General features: G+C 38.9%; 1 protein-coding gene across 2 annotated transcripts in view; it reads left to right on the top strand.

Annotated features, from left to right (window-relative positions):
* Positions 1-21,683, top strand: part of LOC135155127 (uncharacterized) — a 93,116-nt gene that overhangs the window by 42,999 nt on the left and 28,434 nt on the right. The window contains exon 3 of one of the 2 annotated variants that reach the window (XM_064103854.1): positions 210-1,678. The exons of the other annotated variant lie outside the window; for it this stretch is intronic. Coding sequence (XP_063959924.1) covers positions 210-634 — 425 coding nt within the window. The 3' untranslated portion in view covers positions 635-1,678. Of the gene's footprint in view, positions 1-209; positions 1,679-21,683 lie in introns of those variants that run through there. 2 annotated transcript variants of the gene reach the window in all.

Here is a 21,683-nt window from a genome sequence, read left to right as displayed (position 1 = left end):
TAAGTAAAAGGTAAAATGCAAATTTATCTCATGAATTACTATAGTTTCAAGTTTCAAGCTTTATTTTCCATTTCCATTGTCAACATTATAAGCAAATACAAATCAAACATAATTCATAACAATTACCAATTTATAACAATTACCTATATGATACGAGATGGAATCACAATTCCACCTTAATAGTGCATGCATTTTTTTTTATCTTTTAGCTCCTCCGAAAGAGCCTTATCCAGTCATTGATGGATGTCTCAGCAAATTGGGGTCTTGTCACGTTCTTGCCAACCAAACTGTTACCTTAACCTGCTCAGTGACGAATTATTATCCCCATATAGAACTTCTTTTCCTGCATGGTTCTAAGAAGATGACTTCCGTAAACCCGGTGGAACGGACTAATGTTGATTCGACGAAAAACAAGTCGATTTCCATCGAAGCTGGCCCAAGTGAAACCTCATACACATGTGTTGCGTCAGATGTTCCTGGGTCAAGAGAACGGAGAACTGCAACGGTATTGGTCATGTTGGATGAATCATCTACTCTGATTCCGCCCGTGACACGAGCAACAATTACCGATACGATGACGGAAAGGAGGCCCGGTAACCTTACAGTGATAATTGGTAATGCTAAATTTCATTAATACACTATTTGCGCTCTTCCACAAAATGCTACCTCACTAAAATGCAAATAAATGTCATGCTTATTTTCCTGTCATGCTTGTTCTGTGTTTTTCTATTAAGCAGAACCTGGTGAGTAACCTGGCTAGATGTGACATTAGAGTGCCATGCGCGTATTCGGCGGGGGGGGGGGGGGGGGGGCTTTCGGAGCCTGGGCCCCGAAAGAAGAAAAGTGAGGAAAAGAAAAGAGGATAAAAAAGGAGGGAAAGAAGAAGAGAAAGAAAAAAGGGAAAGAAAGAGAGAAGAAAATTAATGTTCGAACTATGGGGGGGGGGGACGAATTCATATTCGACATAGGTGGCGCCTAAATGATGTTTTACTTAAGGCGGTTTTCCACTGGGGCGCGCGGACAAGACCAAAAAGGGTTGCAGAAGCAACTTTTGTCATTTCGGCATGCTGTCCGCAACCAAATTCCGTAAAAAATCATGCAAATGATCTTGTCCCAGGACACGAACAGGACTGTCTGTGTATTGTCCTGGAATGTCCTAGGACAGGATTATCTGAATAGTTTTTTTCGGCGTTTGGCGCGGACAGCATGCAGATCGTATTAGGACAGAACCGGACGAATTTAGGACAACGTCACGAGTGGTAAATTCAAGGACAAGGACAATTAGGATAACTTTCAAGCAACCTGCGAATACTCCGAGAAAAAAAATATCGGTCATATATTTTCTATAAATTTAGGGGTACAATTTGGGGGTTAGGGGTGGTTTTTCTAAGAAACCCTGATTTTGCTATTATGTCCGAGTCGGGAGCAGGCGAGAATAACGAAATCCGTCATCAAAATATGTTATTCTTACACACTTTTCGACTACAAAGACTATATAGGATTTCTTTTCTTTCAAATAAAATTTCATCCATGGTTTGAAATCTCGGGGGACAGGGGACGCGTGCCCTCACTTTTGGAAAGGGGGTGGCACAATATTAAATGCCCCCCATACACTTTTTCGGAGGGAGCAAAAAAAAAGGAAAGAAAGGAAAGAGCAAAAGAAGGGAAGAGAGAAGAGAAAAATAAGAGGAGAAAGACGAATGAATAAATAAGATGAGGGGAAAATATTTTTCATGTCACAACATACAATTTTCGCTCACGCTTCGTGCTCTCATTGCCTAATCTATGAGATAACTACATAATGGAGCTTGTTAACAAATTTTCGGCAGTACTCCTATTTGCTTAAGAACAGTATGCTCGATCTGTAATGAAAATCATAAGATCATAAGTCAGAAAAAAATGGAACCAGTGGGATTCGAACCTGCCATCTACTGCTTTCCGGGCAGCGACTCAACCACCAGGCTATTCTGGTTTACGGCTAAGCCACGATGAACTAGAATTCAAATACCCTCGATCCTCTTCTTTCTGACTCATTAATATTCAAATGCCGTCCGCCGTGGACAATAGATAGTAAATTAAGAGGCTTTTTTTATAGGAGGACATTATAATTTGTTAACAAATTTTCGGCAGTACTCCTATTTGCTTAAGATCAGTATGATCGATCTGTAATGAAAATCATAAGATCAGTATGCTCGATCTGTAATGAAAATCATAAGATCATAAGTCAGAAAAAATTGGAACCAGTGGGATTCGAACCTGCCATCTACTGCTTTCCGGGCAGCGACTCAACCACCAGGCTATTCTGGTTCACGGCTAAGCCACGATGAACTAGAATTTAAATACCCTCGATTCTCTTCTTTCTGACTCATTAATATTCAAATGCCGTCCGCCGTGGACAATAGATAGTAAATTAAGAGGCTTTTTTATAGGAGGAAATTATAATTTGTTAACAAATTTTCGGCAGTACTCCTATTTGCTTAAGATCAGTATGATCGATCTGTAATGAAAATCATAAGATCAGTATGCTCGATCTGTAATGAAAATCATAAGATCATAAGTCAGAAAAAATTGGAACCAGTGGGATTCGAACCTGCCATCTACTGCTTTCCGGGCAGCGACTCAACCACCAGGCTATTCTGGTTCACGGCTAAGCCACGATGAACTAGAATTCAAATACCCTCGATCCTCTTCTTTCTGACTCATTAATATTCAAATGCCGTCCGCCGTGGACAATAGATAGTAAATTAAGAGGCTTTTTTTTATAGGAGGAAATTATAATTTGTTAACAAATTTTCGGCAGTACTCCTATTTGCTTAAGATCAGTATGATCGATCTGTAATGAAAATCATAAGATCAGTATGCTCGATCTGTAATGAAAATCATAAGATCATAAGTCAGAAAAAATTGGAACCAGTGGGATTCGAACCTGCCATCTACTGCTTTCCGGGCAGCGACTCAACCACCAGGCTATTCTGGTTCACGGCTAAGCCACGAAGAACTAGAATTCAAATACCCTCGATCCTCTTCTTTCTGACTCATTAATATTCAAATGCCGTCCGCCGTGGACAATAGATAGTAAATTAAGAGGCTTTTTTTTTATAGGAGGAAATTATAATTTGTTAACAAATTTTCGGCAGTACTCCTATTTGCTTAAGATCAGTATGATCGATCTGTAATGAAAATCATAAGATCAGTATGCTCGATCTGTAATGAAAATCATAAGATCATAAGTCAGAAAAAATTGGAACCAGTGGGATTCGAACCTGCCATCTACTGCTTTCCGGGCAGCGACTCAACCACCAGGCTATTCTGGTTCACGGCTAAGCCACGAAGAACTAGAATTCAAATACCCTCGATCCTCTTCTTTCTGACTCATTAATATTCAAATGCCGTCCGCCGTGGACAATAGATAGTAAATTAAGAGGCTTTTTTTTATAGGAGGAAATTATAATTTGTTAACAAATTTTCGGCAGTACTCCTATTTGCTTAAGATCAGTATGATCGATCTGTAATGAAAATCATAAGATCAGTATGCTCGATCTGTAATGAAAATCATAAGATCATAAGTCAGAAAAAATTGGAACCAGTGGGATTCGAACCTGCCATCTACTGCTTTCCGGGCAGCGACTCAACCACCAGGCTATTCTGGTTCACGGCTAAGCCACGATGAACTAGAATTCAAATACCCTCGATCCTCTTCTTTCTGACTCATTAATATTCAAATGCCGTCCGCCGTGGACAATAGATAGTAAATTAAGAGGCTTTTTTATAGGAGGAAATTATAATTTGTTAACAAATTTTCGGCAGTACTCCTATTTGCTTAAGATCAGTATGATCGATCTGTAATGAAAATCATAAGATCAGTATGCTCGATCTGTAATGAAAATCATAAGATCATAAGTCAGAAAAAATTGGAACCAGTGGGATTCGAACCTGCCATCTAGTGCTTTCCGGGCAGCGACTCAACCACCAGGCTATTCTGGTTCACGGCTAAGCCACGATGAACTAGAATTCAAATACCCTCGATCCTCTTCTTTCTGACTCATTAATATTCAAATGCCGTCCGCCGTGGACAATAGATAGTAAATTAAGAGGCTTTTTTTATAGGAGGAAATTATAATTTGTTAACAAATTTTCGGCAGTACTCCTATTTGCTTAAGATCAGTATGATCGATCTGTAATGAAAATCATAAGATCAGTATGCTCGATCTGTAATGAAAATCATAAGATCATAAGTCAGAAAAGTTTGGAACCAGTGGGATTCGAACCTGCCATCTACTGCTTTCCGGGCAGCGACTCAACCACCAGGCTATTCTGGTTCACGGCTAAGCCACGATGAACTAGAATTCAAATACCCTCGATCCTCTTCTTTCTGACTCATTAATATTCAAATGCCGTCCGCCGTGGACAATAGATAGTAAATTAAGAGGCTTTTTTTATAGGAGGAAATTATAATTTGTTAACAAATTTTCGGCAGTACTCCTATTTGCTTAAGATCAGTATGATCGATCTGTAATGAAAATCATAAGATCATATGATTTTCATTACAGATCAAGCATACTGATCTTATGATTTCATGATTTCCTAATAATCACATTGTCCTTTTTTCATAATGGAATATCGAAAAAGTTCATCTCGCGCTTAGGAAGACTATAGGAATATATTTATCATAGTATTATGGTGACAAAATATCCTTAAAATGTCCCGGTAGCACATCAAAATAGATGTAAATATAAAAAAATATGCGCTTCGCACTCTCATCATTTATTAAGCGCGATCCCTATCCACTTCAGTATTTCCCTACACAGTGCTTGAAATAGCGCTTAAATTCAATTTTTCTTCAGATCGGAATATCAAATATATGATAAAAATGTAATTAGAATGTCCAGGTTCTAGGTCTAAACATGCGCACTCATGTTTATTGAGATACGAATCTTGTTTCAGTTTCAGATGGGAATATTATTTTTTTTCTGTTCGCGCTTTGCGCTCACATTATTAATTTAGGAAGATATCAAATTACCCACCCTTTTCCTGATTTACAAAACGTGAGATGACCCTTTTCAGGTGTAAATCTCAATTTTGTTTCCGCTCATGTTTCGCATTCGCATCAAAATTTACCTTTCATGTTCATGATTAAAAAAGTGCTTAGAATTTCCAGTATTAGGTCGGAATGTCAAAAAATGTTTTGATTGTTGAAATATGGATCTTTTTCATTGGTAACTGCAATTTTTTTTCGATCAGGCCCGAGCGTATATAAAAAAAATTCTGCTCGCGCTTCGCGCTCGAAGTAAATGCTTGTTACATACGCACACTGCAAAAACTCCGGTGTTGATTTAACACCAGACCGGAATCTATATATGTCCACATCAGAGAAGTATTGAAACAACACCAGTTTGGAATAAAATCGATGCTGTTTTAATACTAATTGGTGTTGTATAAACACCTATCTAGTGTTAGATTAAAACCAAGCTGGTGTTAAATCAACAACGGAGTTTTTGCAGTGCATCGTCTTAAGGATCACAAACATTGCTCAAAATATTAAAATTTTCAGGACAAAATAGAAAGAAATAAGCTCGCGCTTCGCGCTGACATTTATGTTAATCAGAAACATGTCCTGGGCAAGAGTGTTTTTTCACGAATGCCTATTCGTTTTTGTGAAGGAGACGTGGTGTAGTGGTTCTGACTCTTGCCTTGTAAACAGATGGTCATGCGTTCGAATCCCATCGCAGTATGTATAGCGTACTTTGGCAAGGGGAAATCGACACTTTGCCACTCTCGACCCAGGTGCTGATTGGGTACCCGGCAGGATGCGGAAGTTATTGTATGTTTGAATCTGCCAGCGCCATTTTGAGGCTTCGATGAATGCAAGGAATGCTTCTTAAGGAGTGGAAATTGTGCACTTTTCTTGCGGGATTGAAATTGATCGAATGACTTGGGTAATAATATGCTGTAAAGCGTTTTGAGCCGTTCTGAGAAAATCGATATAGAAAAACTAGCTATCATTATTGTTATGGCAGTTTATAATCACTCGCGTCGCGTGCGGGTTCGTAATCACTCGCGTTTTGAATTTTTGGCGATTTTTTTTATTTCGGTGCGATTTTTTTTTTAACGGTGTATTCAATGGGACAGACATGTAGAGAAATAAAATGAAATTGAAATTCGAGTTTCGTTTTAAGCCGGCAATTAAGTGCCTTAAAATAAAATGAACTCGACTACTGTTCTAAGTATCAAGAATAGATAACACGCTTGATCCGCCCCAGACAGCTGGCAGCAGTCTGTTTCGAGGAGTTTTCAAACATTTTTTTTTTATTTCTCTGTATTTGGTGAGTGGAGCCAACGGAGTTCAGCGGAACAACCAACATAATTAATAAACACAGAGACCGAGTCTTTTGGTCAAGATCAGCCCCTGTGGCTGTGCGCGCTCTCACGGTAAAAATTCGCGCGACGATCAAAGCCAAGGTACCGTACCGTACCGGTGCCTTTCTGAAAACTGAAGTTGTGGGCTACATCATTCATCCAGGCCCCTGATCCAACTCCAAGCACGAGGTAACTCAGATTGAGCCAAAAATAATGGATTGGAAAACAGAAGACATGGCTTCAGGGAGTCACAGGTAATAAAAAATTCCTAATATTACCGGTATTTGTTATTTACGTTTTACATTCTCAGTCTTCCCCTTATTTTATCTTCTCTTTCTCTTCTTCTACATCCTCCCCTCAATTTTCTCTTCTTAGTTTCATTTTTACCCCCCTTATGTCCTCCATCTTCTTTTTTCTTCTACTTCTCCTCCTCCTTCCTTCTTGCTTTTCTTCTTCAGCACTATTTTCCTCCCTCATTTACGTTAGTGTAGAATAATTCACAAAGAAAGGGAGAAGCAAGATAAATAATGATATTATGAAATTGTAGCACCTCACTATGCTTTATAAAGAATACCACAGACTTCAGGAGAAATCCTCCAAAGCTAAATCGAGAGTAGCCTTTCCTCCTTTTTCTTTTATTCCTTTCTCCTTTCTTTCTCCCTTTTTCCTTGCTTCTTTCTTCCTTCATTTCTGTCTGTCTGTCTTTTTTTTCATTCTCTTTTTCTCCCTCTTTCCCTTCCTTTCTCCCCCCCCCCTCTCTCTCTTTTTTTAGGGGGAGCATCCCCCCGCTTCCGCCGCCTATGGCTCTAAGATTTAATCTGGCGTGCAATGGCCTACCGTAATTTACGTGTAGGAATCATTTCACCTGATGAAATAGTGAATGCTTCCAGATCGTTTCGTGTTCCAGCAACAGTACTATCGTCTTCGGCCTCAATCATAAATATTAATATGTCATTGAAGCCCTCGCTGGTACGCTCATGCATTGGATGAGTTTCACCGACCAAAAATAAACAACAACAAAGACATAAGAGATTCAGTGAAATTCAAGTTAGGTGTCAAGAGGCTAAGAGTGTCGAGAGAGCACGAAAAAGTAAAAACATGTACGACTTGCACAATAATCTTTTTAAGGATACCGTAGACATTAGTTCGTGTGTTTGCGACCAATAACTTCAGTACAGTGCCGGTACCAAATTGATCAGTGTGCGGAGAGAGAAGTACATGTTGCAGTAAATGGGAGATAACGATGTGGGATGTACACAAAATCAACAGAAATCAGGTCAAATATGTGGAATGTGATTATGTTAAAACAGTAGTCAAAATTTGCTTGTTATCTTAAAACAGTGGTCGAGAACATTTTATTTAAGGCACTTGCCGGCTTAAAACGAAACTCGAATTTCATTTTCCCAGTACGTTTGTCCCATTGAAGACACCGTTAGAAAAAAAATCGCACCGAAATCAAAAAAATCGCCAAAAATAAAAAAACGCGAGTGATTACCAACGCGACGCGAGTGATTACGAACGCGAGTGAATATAATAAGCCATTGTTATTATTATCATTAATGACAGACATGTACGTATCTTATTCAGGATCAAATAAAGTGTTTAAAATGCAGTAAGAATATAAACTTGAATTTCAGTTTGAAATGTATTCCTGCATTATTTATTTTGTTAAGAAATTTTCCCATTCGTAAAGTCAAGCGCTGCCTAAACGCTCGTATTTTCAGTCGAGTACATTAAAATAATCTAGTCCATAATTAAACGTTTCTTGAAACTTCTTTTTTGTTCAGTATGGAACAAATATGTTCGCATCATTACCAGCTTAGCTAATGCAAGAAATATTTGAAATGTCTTCTTTTTGGATCAGTAGAAAATGCTTGAAATATTCCTCCTTCAAGTCTGTATCCCGCCTGCCTAAACGCTCGTATTTTCAGTCGAGTACATCAAAATAATCTAGTCCATAATTAAACGTTTCTTGAAACTTCTTTTTTGTTCAGTATGGAACAAATCTGTTTGCATCATTACCAGCTTAACTAATGCAAGAAATATTTGAAATGTCTTCTGTTTGGATCAGTAGAAAATGCTTGAAATATTCCTCCTTCAAGTCTGTATCCCGCCCCCTAAAAAAAAAATCAGCGTGAAATATTTAAAACACTGCTTGAAATATGAAGTTTCCAGGTTTAGTTGTATACATTGTACTTTATGTAATTAGGCCCCTTGACCCCGTTCTTCGTTACTTTTTGTAATTCTTGCCTTGTATTATGTCCCGTTTCCCCTGTAGCGCACTAACCTTAAATGGCTTTTGCTTCTTGTGTACCTGTTCCATACATATTTGTATTGGATCCACACATTCCTGATATGTTCCGCTTGCTTTCTTATTCTTGTCCGCACGTTCCTGGAACAGTCCGCTTGCCTTCTTATTCCAATCCGCACGTTTAGTTCCTGAAACCTTCCGCATGGCTTCTTCTTTGCTTCCTCAAGCTGACCTAATTGCCGATGGTTTCCGGAAGACGCAGAAGGGTTTAGGAAGGGCGGGACATCATCAGGACATCGTCAGGACAAGGTCCCGAAGGTGTTAGGAATTCAATATCCGCGTCCAAATTTTGGTCGAGACCAAAATTTGGATGCGGACAAATTTTGATTTCCCGAACACCAGGAAGGGTTTAGGACAGCTTGTGGACACTCCCAGGAATGTCCGGACAGGTTGCGGAAGGGTCGAGGATTACAATTATTACATTCCGCGCCTTGTCCTGACGCTGTCCTGGCCCTAGTGGAAAAGGGGTATTAGGGGCACCGAATTGATGTTCGACATAGGGGGCGCCGAATTGAAGTACGACATAGGGGCGCCGAATTAATGTTCTACCTAGGGGCGCCGAATTGATGTTCGACCTACGGGCGCCGAATTGATGTTTAAATATAGGAGCACCAATTTGATGTTTGACCTGAGGCACCAAAGTCATGTTCAACCTTGGGAGGGGGCGCCAAATTCATATTCGACCTTTTGGGCTCCAATATCATGTTGACCGGGAAGTGCAAAATTAATGTTTCACATGAGTTGGCGCTCGTATCCAATGCATTGTTAGGGTGCTATCACATTCATGATTACCAATAGTGCTCAAAAAGGCCAACTTTTAGGTCACAATATCAAATTTTTTTATCTCGCTCTTTGCGTTCGCATCAATTTGTTTTAATAATTATGACGATCGATCATGTCCATGGTTAGAAAGTGCTTAGCATTTCCAACGTTTCGTCGAAATATCAAAAGTTTTCAGCTCACGTTTTGCACTCGCATAAAATAATTTGTTCGATACCCATCCTGCTAAATGATTACCAATAGTGTCCAGAATGTTCAAATTTAATGTCAGAATATCATGAATTGTTCAGCTCGCGCTTCGGATCAATTATTTAGATAGATAACTATCCTATTCATGGTAACAAAATTTGCTTACAATGTCCAGTTTTGGGTCGGGATATCAAAAATTTAAGCTCGCGCTTTGCGCTCGCATAAAATGATTTACTCGTTACCCATCCTGTTAATGATTACCAATAGTTCCTAGAATGTTCAAATTTAGGTCAGAATATCAAATTTTTTAGCTCGCTCTTTGCACTCGCATCATTTATTTATAGATATGTATACCCATCATGTTCACGGTTACAAAGAGTGCTGCTTAGGGTCGGAAATTAAACAAAAATCAGCTTGCGCTTTGCGCTTGCATTAATGTTGAGATAGATACCCAGCCAGTTCTTGATTAACAAAGGTGATTATAGACTTTCCATATTTGATGTCAAAATTTTCCGCTCACATTTCGCACTCGCATCACTTGTTTAGAAATGTGTATACCCATCATGTTCATGGTTACAAAAAAAGCTCAGAATATCCGATCGGGAATTTAAAGATGAAAATATCCCCCCCCCCCTTATTCAAACAAAAGCCGGACAAGTAAATGACCCCATAGCTGGACCCTGAAGATTCTGGGGTAAAGAATGAGAGGGAAAGTGGACAAATGTGAAATAGAAGGGGGGGGGGGGGGTGAGCGAAGAATGAAAAAATTCAAACTAGGCAGTATACCTTTAAAAAGGTACAAATGAAATACATTATATATATTCAGCCAGTGCGTCTTAACGGGGTCCATAACTGGACAAAAGAAATGATTTAAGTTTACATTTAAACATACTTAAGGATAAACAGCTAGATATTTCGTTTGGAAGATGATTCCAAAACCTTGGTCCTTCAAATACAATTGTTCTTTGAGCAAATAACGTTCGAGCACGTGGAAGGTGAAATGAGTCCCTTTGGCGGGTTGGATAAGAATGGATGAGGTCGTTTCTTTGAAACAAGGAAGAGAAAATTTCCGGTAGATCATCTTTTGAGAGTTGAAACATGAATGTACCCAAATGAAATTCGTAAAGATCATGAATTTTCAGGATTTTATTTTTTATAAATAATGGATTTGTGTGTGCATAAAAGTCAGATTGGTTAATCAACCTAATAGCCCGCTTTTGTAATTTAAATAACATTTCTAGTACCGTCTTGTTTGTATTACCCCAAGCTAATATACCATAATTTAGTCGTGATGAAATGAGAGTCATATATAAGTTTAATAGTATATAATCAGGAAAAAAGAATTTTAGCTTGCTTAAAATACCGATACTTCTAGAAGTCAATTTACACAAGTAATTAATGTGACAATTCCAAGACAAATCATGATCGATATAGAGCCCAAGAAATTTGGTGGATTCAACCTGTAATAAATTTACATTATCCATGACTACTTGACCAGGTAAACTTTTAAGAGAATTACTAAAAATCATAAAATTGGTTTTCTTAACATTAAGTGACAACTTGTTAGCTCTAATCCAAGACTGAACTGATTGAAGTTCTGTATTTAAAATATTAAGTAGTGTATGTGGGTCACGGTGAGACAGAAAAATATTAGAATCATCAGAAAACAAAATAAATGACAACATTTTGGAAGAATTTTTAAAATCATTAATGTAAAGCATGAAAAGTAAGGGACCAAGGAGTGATCCTTGGGGTACTCCGCAAGATATTGATTTCAAACTAGAATTTATACCTGTATAAGAAACAAATTGTTTACGAGAACTGAGGTAGCTCCTGAACCAATCCAAGGCCTTCCCACGAATACCATAATGTGATAATTTATATAACAATATATCATGATTGATCGTGTCGAAGGCCTTGGAAAGGTCCAGGAATATACCAACAGTGTGCAGTGACTTATCGACGGCACATGCCACCTTATCAATAAAAGAAAGTAAAGCATGAACAGTAGAATGTTTTTTCCTGAAACCAAACTGAGAATCACATAATATCTGACAGTCGGTTAAAAATTTGATCAAGCGTGAGTACATTATCTTTTCTAGTAACTTTGAAAGGGAAGTGAGAAGTGAAATTGGACGATAGTTGCAAACTTCTCGTTTATCATCTTTTTTTAAAAACGGGTATAACTTTTGCTACTTTCATATTACAAGGAACAACGCCATTTATTAATGATAGATTAAAAATATATGTCAAAGGTGAGAGTATTTCATTAATTACCTTTTTCAAAAGGAAATTTGTTATACCATCACTACCAGGACTCTTATTACATTTTAAATTATTTACAATATCTTTAACTTCGTATTCGAGTATAGGGGTAAGGAAAATAGATTGCGGATTAGGATTTTTTTTTAAAGATGTAAATTCTCTATCAGGTTCAGGGATATTCATTGAGAGGTTAGTACCAATTTGAACAAAGTAATCGTTATACAACTCGGCTATTTCAGTAGGATCTTCGATAATTTTCCCGTTGTGTGTGATTTCTTTTGTTGGTTCGGACTTTTTGTTTGATCGTAAGACCTTGTTTATCACTCTCCACGTACTCGAAATATCGTTCTTGTACTTGTTAAATTGGTCAGAAAAATACATTTATTTGGCAAGACGTAGGGAAGTTGTCAGTACATTACGATATCGAATATATTTCCTTTTAAGTTTATCATTATTGGGCTGTTTCTTATATTTGCAAAATAAATTGTTTTTACGGTTGATAGACTTAAGGAGAGATTTAGAGATCCAGGGGAGTCTGGGTGTCTTTTTATATGTGGAGCGGGAAAACTTCTTAAGGGGGATTGTAGCGTTATAAGTAGACATAAAAAGATCCAAGAATTTGTCAAAACAAATATCCGAGTCTTGACTGTTATAGATGACACTCCAGTCGATCTCATTTAATCTCTCCCTAAATCTATTCAAATTTTCTTCTGAAATGTCTCGAACACTAATTGATTCAGATTTATTGTTATCTCTCCCGAAAAACACCTCAAGAAAAATAGGGAAATGGTCTGACAAATCAGACACCAAAATTCCAGATGATGTACGAGATAAACTATTTACAAAAATATTATCTATCAAAGTTGACGACGAGTCTGTAATTCTAGTTGGTTTGGTAATTGAGGGTATAAAAGAGTTAGATAACATGACATTAAGAAATTCCTGGCAAGAAGAAACAGTGTTACAATGCAATAAATCTAGATTGAAGTCTCCCATAAGAAAGACATTCTTGTTGTTAAGAACAGGAGACGACAGTAAGTTTTGGACACAATCCAAAAAATCTTGAGTGTTACCTTTAGGGGGCCTGTATATTTCACCAACAACCATTTGCTTCTTGTCAGGCATTTCAATTTGAATATAAATACATTCAATAACATCAGACATTTTCTTTAGCTCTTTTAGTTCTCTGACATTTAAATTATTAGACACGTAAAACCCGACCCCTCCTCCTCTTTTATGTTCTCTGTTATTAGAATAAAAGGTAAACCCATCAATAGAAACAAGAGAGTATTGAAAATCATTCAACCAGGTCTCAGATAAACCAAGAACATAGTAACCATAATTGAGTTGATGAATAAGAGAATGAAAGTGATCCACATTCCTATTGAGACTTCTCACATTATGGTGCATAAGAAAGAGTTCGTCCTTTGATTTCAATGAGTTACTGATGACGTTGTCAACTGAAAAGTATCTGGACAATAATTTGTGCAAGGGTACATCGTTGGAATCTAAGTCAAATATAAGATCAGGTGTTTGGAGGTTTAAATACCGTGGGAGATCGCCACGGTCATTTACATCAATATACTCATTACCCATATACAATGAAATAACAAATGTAGAAAGGAATGTGTGGAGGTGATTGAAATTGACTATCAAAAGACGAACTCTTTAAGACTGTCGAGCAACCATCAAGAAGAAAAGACTGTGTAAGGCAGTAATAATACAACGGAATGCGATAAAGAGTGATTAACATATAAATGCTGTAGAATTGAATTGATTCCAGACCAAGAGGTAATAAGAATGGCAATTTCATTAAGACACAAAATACATGTAGAGAGAAAATACACTGTAAGACGCACTGACTGAACAATAATACCAAATACATGTAAAGCCATGCAAAAACGGCAATTATGTTGGATGAAACATCCAAAGTAATTAAAGTATATTCAGATAAAGTCAATTTTAACCATTCATGCACAGAAAATGTTGTCCTGAGCATTGTATTGCAAATAAATCAGCAGATTTGCAGCCAAATTATTGTATAAGTACGGTCAAAAAGAGAATAGAAAACACAGAAATCTACAGAACAAAATCATAGCTAGTTGAGAAAAGAAATTTTTTCCAATCTAGTTATACATCTTTGACATAGTATTCAGTATTACGATACGTATAGACATCATAAGGGTGTCATGGTCACAGATCTAGGAGAAGAGATATTTGTGCAAATAAACTTGGAAGAGGAAAAGAATGGGATAAAACCACAAAGTGATTTTAGAAAAATGAAACTTCAACAATAATGCAGCTGTTGCATAAAAATGCAAAATATCACACTATATATGAAAATATTTGATTCGCGATTACCAGATAATCAGAAAATACAAATACTGAAGATATACCTCACGACATAAAATTGAAGTTATATTGAGAAGTCAAATTCTATAACAATTTTCCTGATTACTTCTATAACAAGCTATGAGGGAGGAATAAGTACTGTTATTGCTTGTGAGAAAATCGTTATGTATACCGGGCCTATCACTTCCAAGAGCATTAATCAAGTTAATTGAAGTTCCATTTTACAAGCAAAACTTGGTGTTTGAAAGAAATATGCCAAATTCGCAGTGTAAAAATCACTGACCATTGATTGCCAAAATAAGGGTTCCAAATCATTGTAGGCACAACGAAATGGTCAAACTGTTGTTAGTTCCAACCAATCATACTGATGTCGTGTATATACAGTGAAGGCCAATACCCATGCATTATAAATGGCCATATAAAAGTGAACATGATAAATACAATAATAGAACAAGCCTATGAGAACTTGGGTCGGCGCAGGCATCAATGTTTTGGACTATATGTATCCCTCGACCCATAACAGTATATAACGGTCCCTAATCTATCTGCATAATCCCTTCTCATTGCACTGTGGGGCTGGCTTGGCAAACATTGCGAGGAAGGGGGTTGGAACAGGTATATGAGTACATCATTAATGTACCATTAGTCCAGGATAGGCTCCATAGAAACTTGACCAAACCTTTTTTTTTATATATATACAATATTTTTTGATGGTTTCTTGTCAATTCGATGGTGCTGATTACGAATCTGGATGATGCCACTCGTGTAACCTTGAGCATTTTCCGCAAATTGGCAAAATCCAATATGGCCGCCAAAATATGCAAATTACCCATGAAAATCATAAAATTGTCCGCACATTGGCTATGAAATCGTGTGGCAGGAGTGAAATACTCTCTGAAAAAATAATTTTTTGACAAAATATTTATTTTCCTGATATTCAAAATGGCCGCCATTGTATACTCTATTATGTACAATATGAATAGGGAAAACTAATTTTCACAAAAATTAGCACTAAACCGCAAAAAAAAAAAATCGCGATGTATGAACGAAGTAATATATGCAAATCATCATTACTAACGAGATATATCATTTATGATGTCATATATGGGGACATTGCTGTATTTTGATATCTAAAAGCCGCCACTGGCCCAAAGAGTATTATGTACAATGGCAATGGCCTGGGCCCAAAAAATGACAAGAGTGAGCACTAAAATGCATATTATTTAGATAAATGAGTGGAATACTGACTAAAAACATCATTGCCATCATTGCCATTAATATACTATTTATGTGATAAATGCTGTATTTTGACATTCAAAATGGCCGCCATAGGCCATGTACAATGCGAATGGAGAAACTAATTTTCACAAGTGAGAATCATAAAATGCATATAACTGTGATATACGAGTACAAATATTGTCTTAAACATGATTTCTAAGTAAATACATCGAATAAGTGAATACATCGTGGAGGTAATGCTGTACTTTGAAATCCAAAATGGCTGCCATATAGGTCCTAAAAGTATTGTGTACATTGTAATATGGGACATACAATTTTGACAGAATTTGGCTTTGCTTGACTCTAAATATTGCATATAATTGTGAATTGTGAATTGTGAAAGGGTGAAATATTGTCTAAAACCATGGTTTCTACCGAGATGTATCATATCATGTGTAATTAAGTTGATAAATGCTGTATTTTTAAATTGAAAATGGCCACCATAGGCCCTTATCGTATAATATACAATTTGAGTGGAGACAAATAATGTTAACAAAAAGGGCATATGGCAGCCATTTTGAATGTTGAAATACAGTATTTATCACCTAAATTACATAGGATATGATATATTTTGTTATAAATCATGTTTTCAGACAATATTTCACTCATAGATCACTATTACATGCATTTTCGGTGATTACTCCTGTGAATATTGGTTTCCCACTTTGCATTGTACATGATACTGTTAATGTCTATGGCGGCCATTTTGAAAATCAAAATACAGTATTTAACACAAACTTGAACCTGAATAATATATTTCGTTAGAAAATATGTTTTTAGACAGTATCCCATTAATGTATCACATATATATGCATTTTAGTGCTCTCTCTTGTGATTTCTTTGCTCCTCTTTCTCATTGTGCATAATACTTTTAGGGCCTTTGGCAGCCATTTTGAATATCAAAATAAAACATTCATCACATACATGGCATATTAATAATAAATTTCGTTAACAATTATGTTTTTAGTCAGTATTCCACTCGTTTAATCTTAATAATATGCATTATAGTGATCACTCTTGTGAATTTTTTGGCCCCCATTGCCATTGTACACAATACTGTTTGGGCCAGTGGCGGCTATTTTAGATATCAAAATACAGAAATGTGCCCATATATGACATCATAAATGATATATCTCGTTAGTAATGATGATTTTCATGGGTAATTTGCATATTTTGGTGGCCATATTGGATTTTGCCAATTTGCGGAAAATGCTCAAGGTTACACGAGTGGCATCATCCAGATTCGTAATCAGCACCCTCGAATTGACAAGAAACCATAAAAAAATATTGTATATATAAAAAAACAAGGTTATGCCTCTTCTATCCTGGACTACATGCATTAAAGTAAGCTGTCCCTTGCTTTCCCAACTGCGCCTGTCAGCCTAACTGCCCACATGCCTGAGTCTTTCCTACCCTAATGATTAAGTCCCTGTGTAAACAGTGGATGGGGGAACCCCAACAAGTTTATGTAACAATTTGCCTAACCCTATTAAACTCTTCTCCTATGTAAACCCATGGGCAGTGCTTTAGTGTACACTAGTAACCCCATACTAACAATGGATACCCCTTGTTTTGGTATGGCTATGCAAACAGCCATGGCAATGAGATGACCATAATATACGTAGGGGAGGCTAGGACGCTGTTCGTGTAATACACATACTAGGCAGCCCCGTGGTAGTTCCTCGACCCATGTATTATTATGTAACCCCATACCAAGGATGTTACAAGCCCTATGAATCCCCCTTGTTTTGGTATGGCTATGCCAACAGCCATGGCAGTGAGATGACCATAACATACGTAGGGGAGGCTAGGACGCTGTTCGTGTAATACACATACTAGGCAGCCCCGTGGTAGTTCCTCGACCCATGTATTATTATGTAACCCCATACCAAGGATGTAACAAGCCCTATGAATCCCCCTTGTTTTGGTATGGCTATGCCAACAGCCATGGCAGTGAGATGACCATAACATACGTAGGGGAGGCTAGGACGCTGTTCGTGTAATACACATACTAGGCAGCCCCGTGGTAGTTCATCGACCCATGTATTATTATGTAATCCCATACCAAGGATGTAGTAAGCCCTATGAATTCCCCACTAACCTAACGTGATGTGGCCTAGTATGTAAACCCCATAGAGTAATTGGGGATGCACAGCCAGTACATGGATGCTGTTCGTGTGAGCAAGCTAGCTCGAGCATTTACTAGGCTACCCATTAGTAACTGTGCACCACCGCCCACCCATAGACGTTGTATACCAGCCTTCTGCCCCCCACCCAACCCAAGGTGGATGTAGATGGTAACCTACATTGGTGTTGATGACTGGCCCCCCAGTCTCACGACTGAAATTTAGATGCTTGGTGGTACGGAAGTTGCCTGCTCGAGTCTGCTCTGGAACTGTCCTTTACCAGAAAAATCCTCCCTATTTATACCTTTCGAGCGAGCCCTTCTATACCACTTAAGCATAGACTCTGGGAGAGTTACATAAGCATTATCTCTGCTCATTAAGCATTGTAAACCCCGGAAGATAGTTTTACCCATCGGGAGCTGTACTTAAAATTCAGCTATTTCTCCCCACTCTAAACACAGGGGCTGGAAATAGCCCGACCAGAGTAACTATATCTGGCCTCGATCATAGCCTCCCTTGTTCTCTACTCCTAAGAGTTACAATTAATCGCTTACGTCAATACCTCTCGAACTTTGTCTTAACTACTGGAGTGGAGCTGGAAGTAGGGATGTGCGGTATTGGATGGGTTAGTGCTAGGTTTTCACAAGCTTCCATTGTCTGGAGATTTTGGTCATTTATAAAAAGGTAGTTTAAGCCTATTCCACTCCTGGGTAATGGTCAATCAGTGCTACTGCGTGTAGGTGTTGGTCGGCCTGGGAGTGAAACGGTTAAACTGGAGAGAATTTTGCCTGTCCCTCTCTTCCCGCGAGAGGGCTCTTTACCTTAAAGCTGCATTGCGGGTTTTTACCTAGCTCAAAGTGACATTTCGTCACACAGCCCCCTCCCCAGCTCGATACTCCTGGATCGAGGAAATTACTTTGGTCTGGCAAAATATTTTCCATTCCATCAACACATTGACTAATACCGTCCTACCAAAGTGCAAAAAAGAAGCTACATAACTATCTACTTCCATCTAACTTCTTGCTCTACTTACATCTACTTGGGGTTCGTAAACAATGCTATACCCCTCTAATCGGCTAAGTCACAATACAAAACAAAACAATCGAGCATCCACCCCTCTAGTGTTCTACCATATCCCTTATAGTAACACACATATTTGAGTGAATATCATATCCGTTTTGAGCACACCAAAGTTGCATTAAGCAACGAAATCTTACTGTATCTCTACGAAACCAATATGCCTTACTAAAATATAATAATAACTTATACCTACGCAACCGAATCAAGTTCGTACTAGAATATTACAGACTATTTAGCTCTCTAAATCCCTAAACCTACCGTGACACCATAAACACACAATCTATGTAATAACTATGCATAACGAGAGTATACCTACCACCTACCAATTTGCCTTACAACCCGATCCTTGACTATTAAACTACACTACTCAAAAAAAGTTAAGGACCACTTTTTAAAACGTACATAAAGATTTTATACAAGGTGTTTTATTTCTGGAAATACCTCAGTACAACTGTCCTAAATGTCCTTAAACACGCTGTAATCAATTTCACGCATGGGTGGTTTCAGTTGTTGCACAATGTCTCTCGCATCACTGCACATCCTGAAAAGTGGGCCCCGAGGGGTATCAGCTACCGACATGAAGTGGTAAAAACGAATGTCTGAGTGTCTTTCAGGCAGTTCAGTAACGAGTGTGACCACCTCCTGCAGCAATAACGGCTTCACAGCGCTGTCTCATGGAGCTGATGAGGCGATTGATGTCTCTGACGTCCAGTGCATCCCATGCAGCCTCCAGAGCCACACCCAGCTGCTGCAGTCCAAGTGGATGGGCTTCGAGCTGCTCGAGACTCCTCCCCATCATGTCCCAGACGTGCTCTATCGGGTTTAAGTCCGGGGACCTCGCTGGCCACTCCATACGCTCAATCCCCTGGCCCTCAAGGAACTCGGTCACCACCCTAGCTCGGTGGGCACGGGCATTGTCATCCATGAAAATGATGTTTTGTCCCACATTTTCTGCAAATGGCACCACTATAGGTTCAAGGACCTCATCCCTATACCTCACTCCTGTCATTGCTCCCCCTGGGACCACGTAGAGACGAGTACGGTTGGCGTAGGTGATGCCTCCCCACACCATGACGCTGCCTCCCCCATAACGGTCATGTTCTGCAATACAGGGGTCTGCAAATCTCTCTCCTGGTCGCCTCCAGACTCTCGAACTATTTCTAGAAATACAACACCCGGTTTGAAAATTGTATACACACATTAAAAAGTGGTCCTTAACTTTTTCCACTCAAACAATCCGTAACCGACTTCACAGAGCCAATATGCATGCCAGACGGCCAGCTCAGTGTGTCCCACTCACCCCTGCTCACAGAAGAATTCGTCTCAACTGGGCCCGGGAGCATGTCAGATGGACCAGACAGCAATGGCGTAGAGTTCTGTTCACAGATGAGAGCAGATTTTCCCTTGACCACAATGATGGACGTTCGAGAGTCTGGAGGCGACCAGGAGAGAGATTTGCAGACCCCTGTATTGCAGAACATGACCGTTATGGGGGAGGCAGCGTCATGGTGTGGGGAGGCATCACCTACGCCAACCGTACTCGTCTCTACGTGGTCCCAGGGGGAGCAATGACAGGAGTGAGGTACAGGGATGAGGTCCTTGAACCTATAGTGGTGCCATTTGCAGAAAATGTGGGACAAAACATCATTTTCATGGATGACAATGCCCGTGCCCACCGAGCTAGGGTGGTGACCGAGTTCCTTGAGGGCCAGGGGATTGAGCGTATGGAGTGGCCAGCGAGGTCCCCGGACTTAAACCCGATAGAGCACGTCTGGGACATGATGGGGAGGAGTCTCGAGCAGCTCGAAGCCCATCCACTTGGACTGCAGCAGCTGGGTGTGGCTCTGGAGGCTGCATGGGATGCACTGGACGTCAGAGACATCAATCGCCTCATCAGCTCCATGAGACAGCGCTGTGAAGCCGTTATTGCTGCAGGAGGTGGTCACACTCGTTACTGAACTGCCTGAAAGACACTCAGACATTCGTTTTTACCACTTCATGTCGGTAGCTGATACCCCTCGGGGCCCACTTTTCAGGATGTGCAGTGATGCGAGAGACATTGTGCAACAACTGAAACCACCCATGCGTGAAATTGATTACAGCGTGTTTAAGGACATTTAGGACAGTTGTACTGAGGTATTTCCAGAAATAAAACACCTTGTATAAAATCTTTATGTACGTTTTAAAAAGTGGTCCTTAACTTTTTTTGAGTAGTGTATTTAACAAAAATCTACCTACGTTCTAATATTCTCTTCCACCTTCCTACAGAAAACACACTTCATACAAAGAAAGTTATAACCTTACAGTCTGACACTTACTGTATTAACTCTAAACCATCGTTTATTGACGTACCCAACTATATTGACGTACATAACTCAAGCCGTGTCCTGCTAAGGACAAGGAAAATAGACAGTAGAATGCAGTGACAAAGATGAGTGACAAGAATGTTGTGAGAAAAGAAGGGAGAATAGTCTGCTTCTAGGTAGTCTGCAGAAGTATTACAGGAGGGTAGGAATGTTTGTTAAAAAGAATAGGGTATGGAAATTCGTTAATGCAAGTAGTGGAGAGTAGTAGGATAATACGCTGAGTAGCGTGACAGATTTGAAGTGCCGAGAAGAAATGGCAAGGAAAAGAGAAAAGAGAATAAGGATACAATAGAACCTACGTTTTATCAACAAAAATAATGAACCATACCTATCAATGCCAAAGCATTAGACGTAGTCATCAAGGTATACAGTCCTTCGCTTTTGATATACTCATGACCCACTAAAATCAAATGTACTGCTCTATAGAAATCAGGGTTCAAAGTCTTTTCAGTCTCTTTATCCTGCGTCTTTCATTCAAAGAGAGGCCAATCATCATGTCCAATGTCTTTCCAGTCATTGTTCAAATCATTATCGATGGGGCATTACACAACCCATATTTCTCCTTCCCTTGGTCCATTC

The sequence above is a fragment of the Lytechinus pictus genome, chromosome 8 (assembly GCF_037042905.1).
Source record: "Lytechinus pictus isolate F3 Inbred chromosome 8, Lp3.0, whole genome shotgun sequence".
Taxonomy (NCBI): Eukaryota; Metazoa; Echinodermata; class Echinoidea; order Temnopleuroida; family Toxopneustidae; genus Lytechinus; species Lytechinus pictus.
Note: the sequence above shows the minus strand (reverse complement) of the source record. Positions and strands in the feature narration are given on the sequence as shown.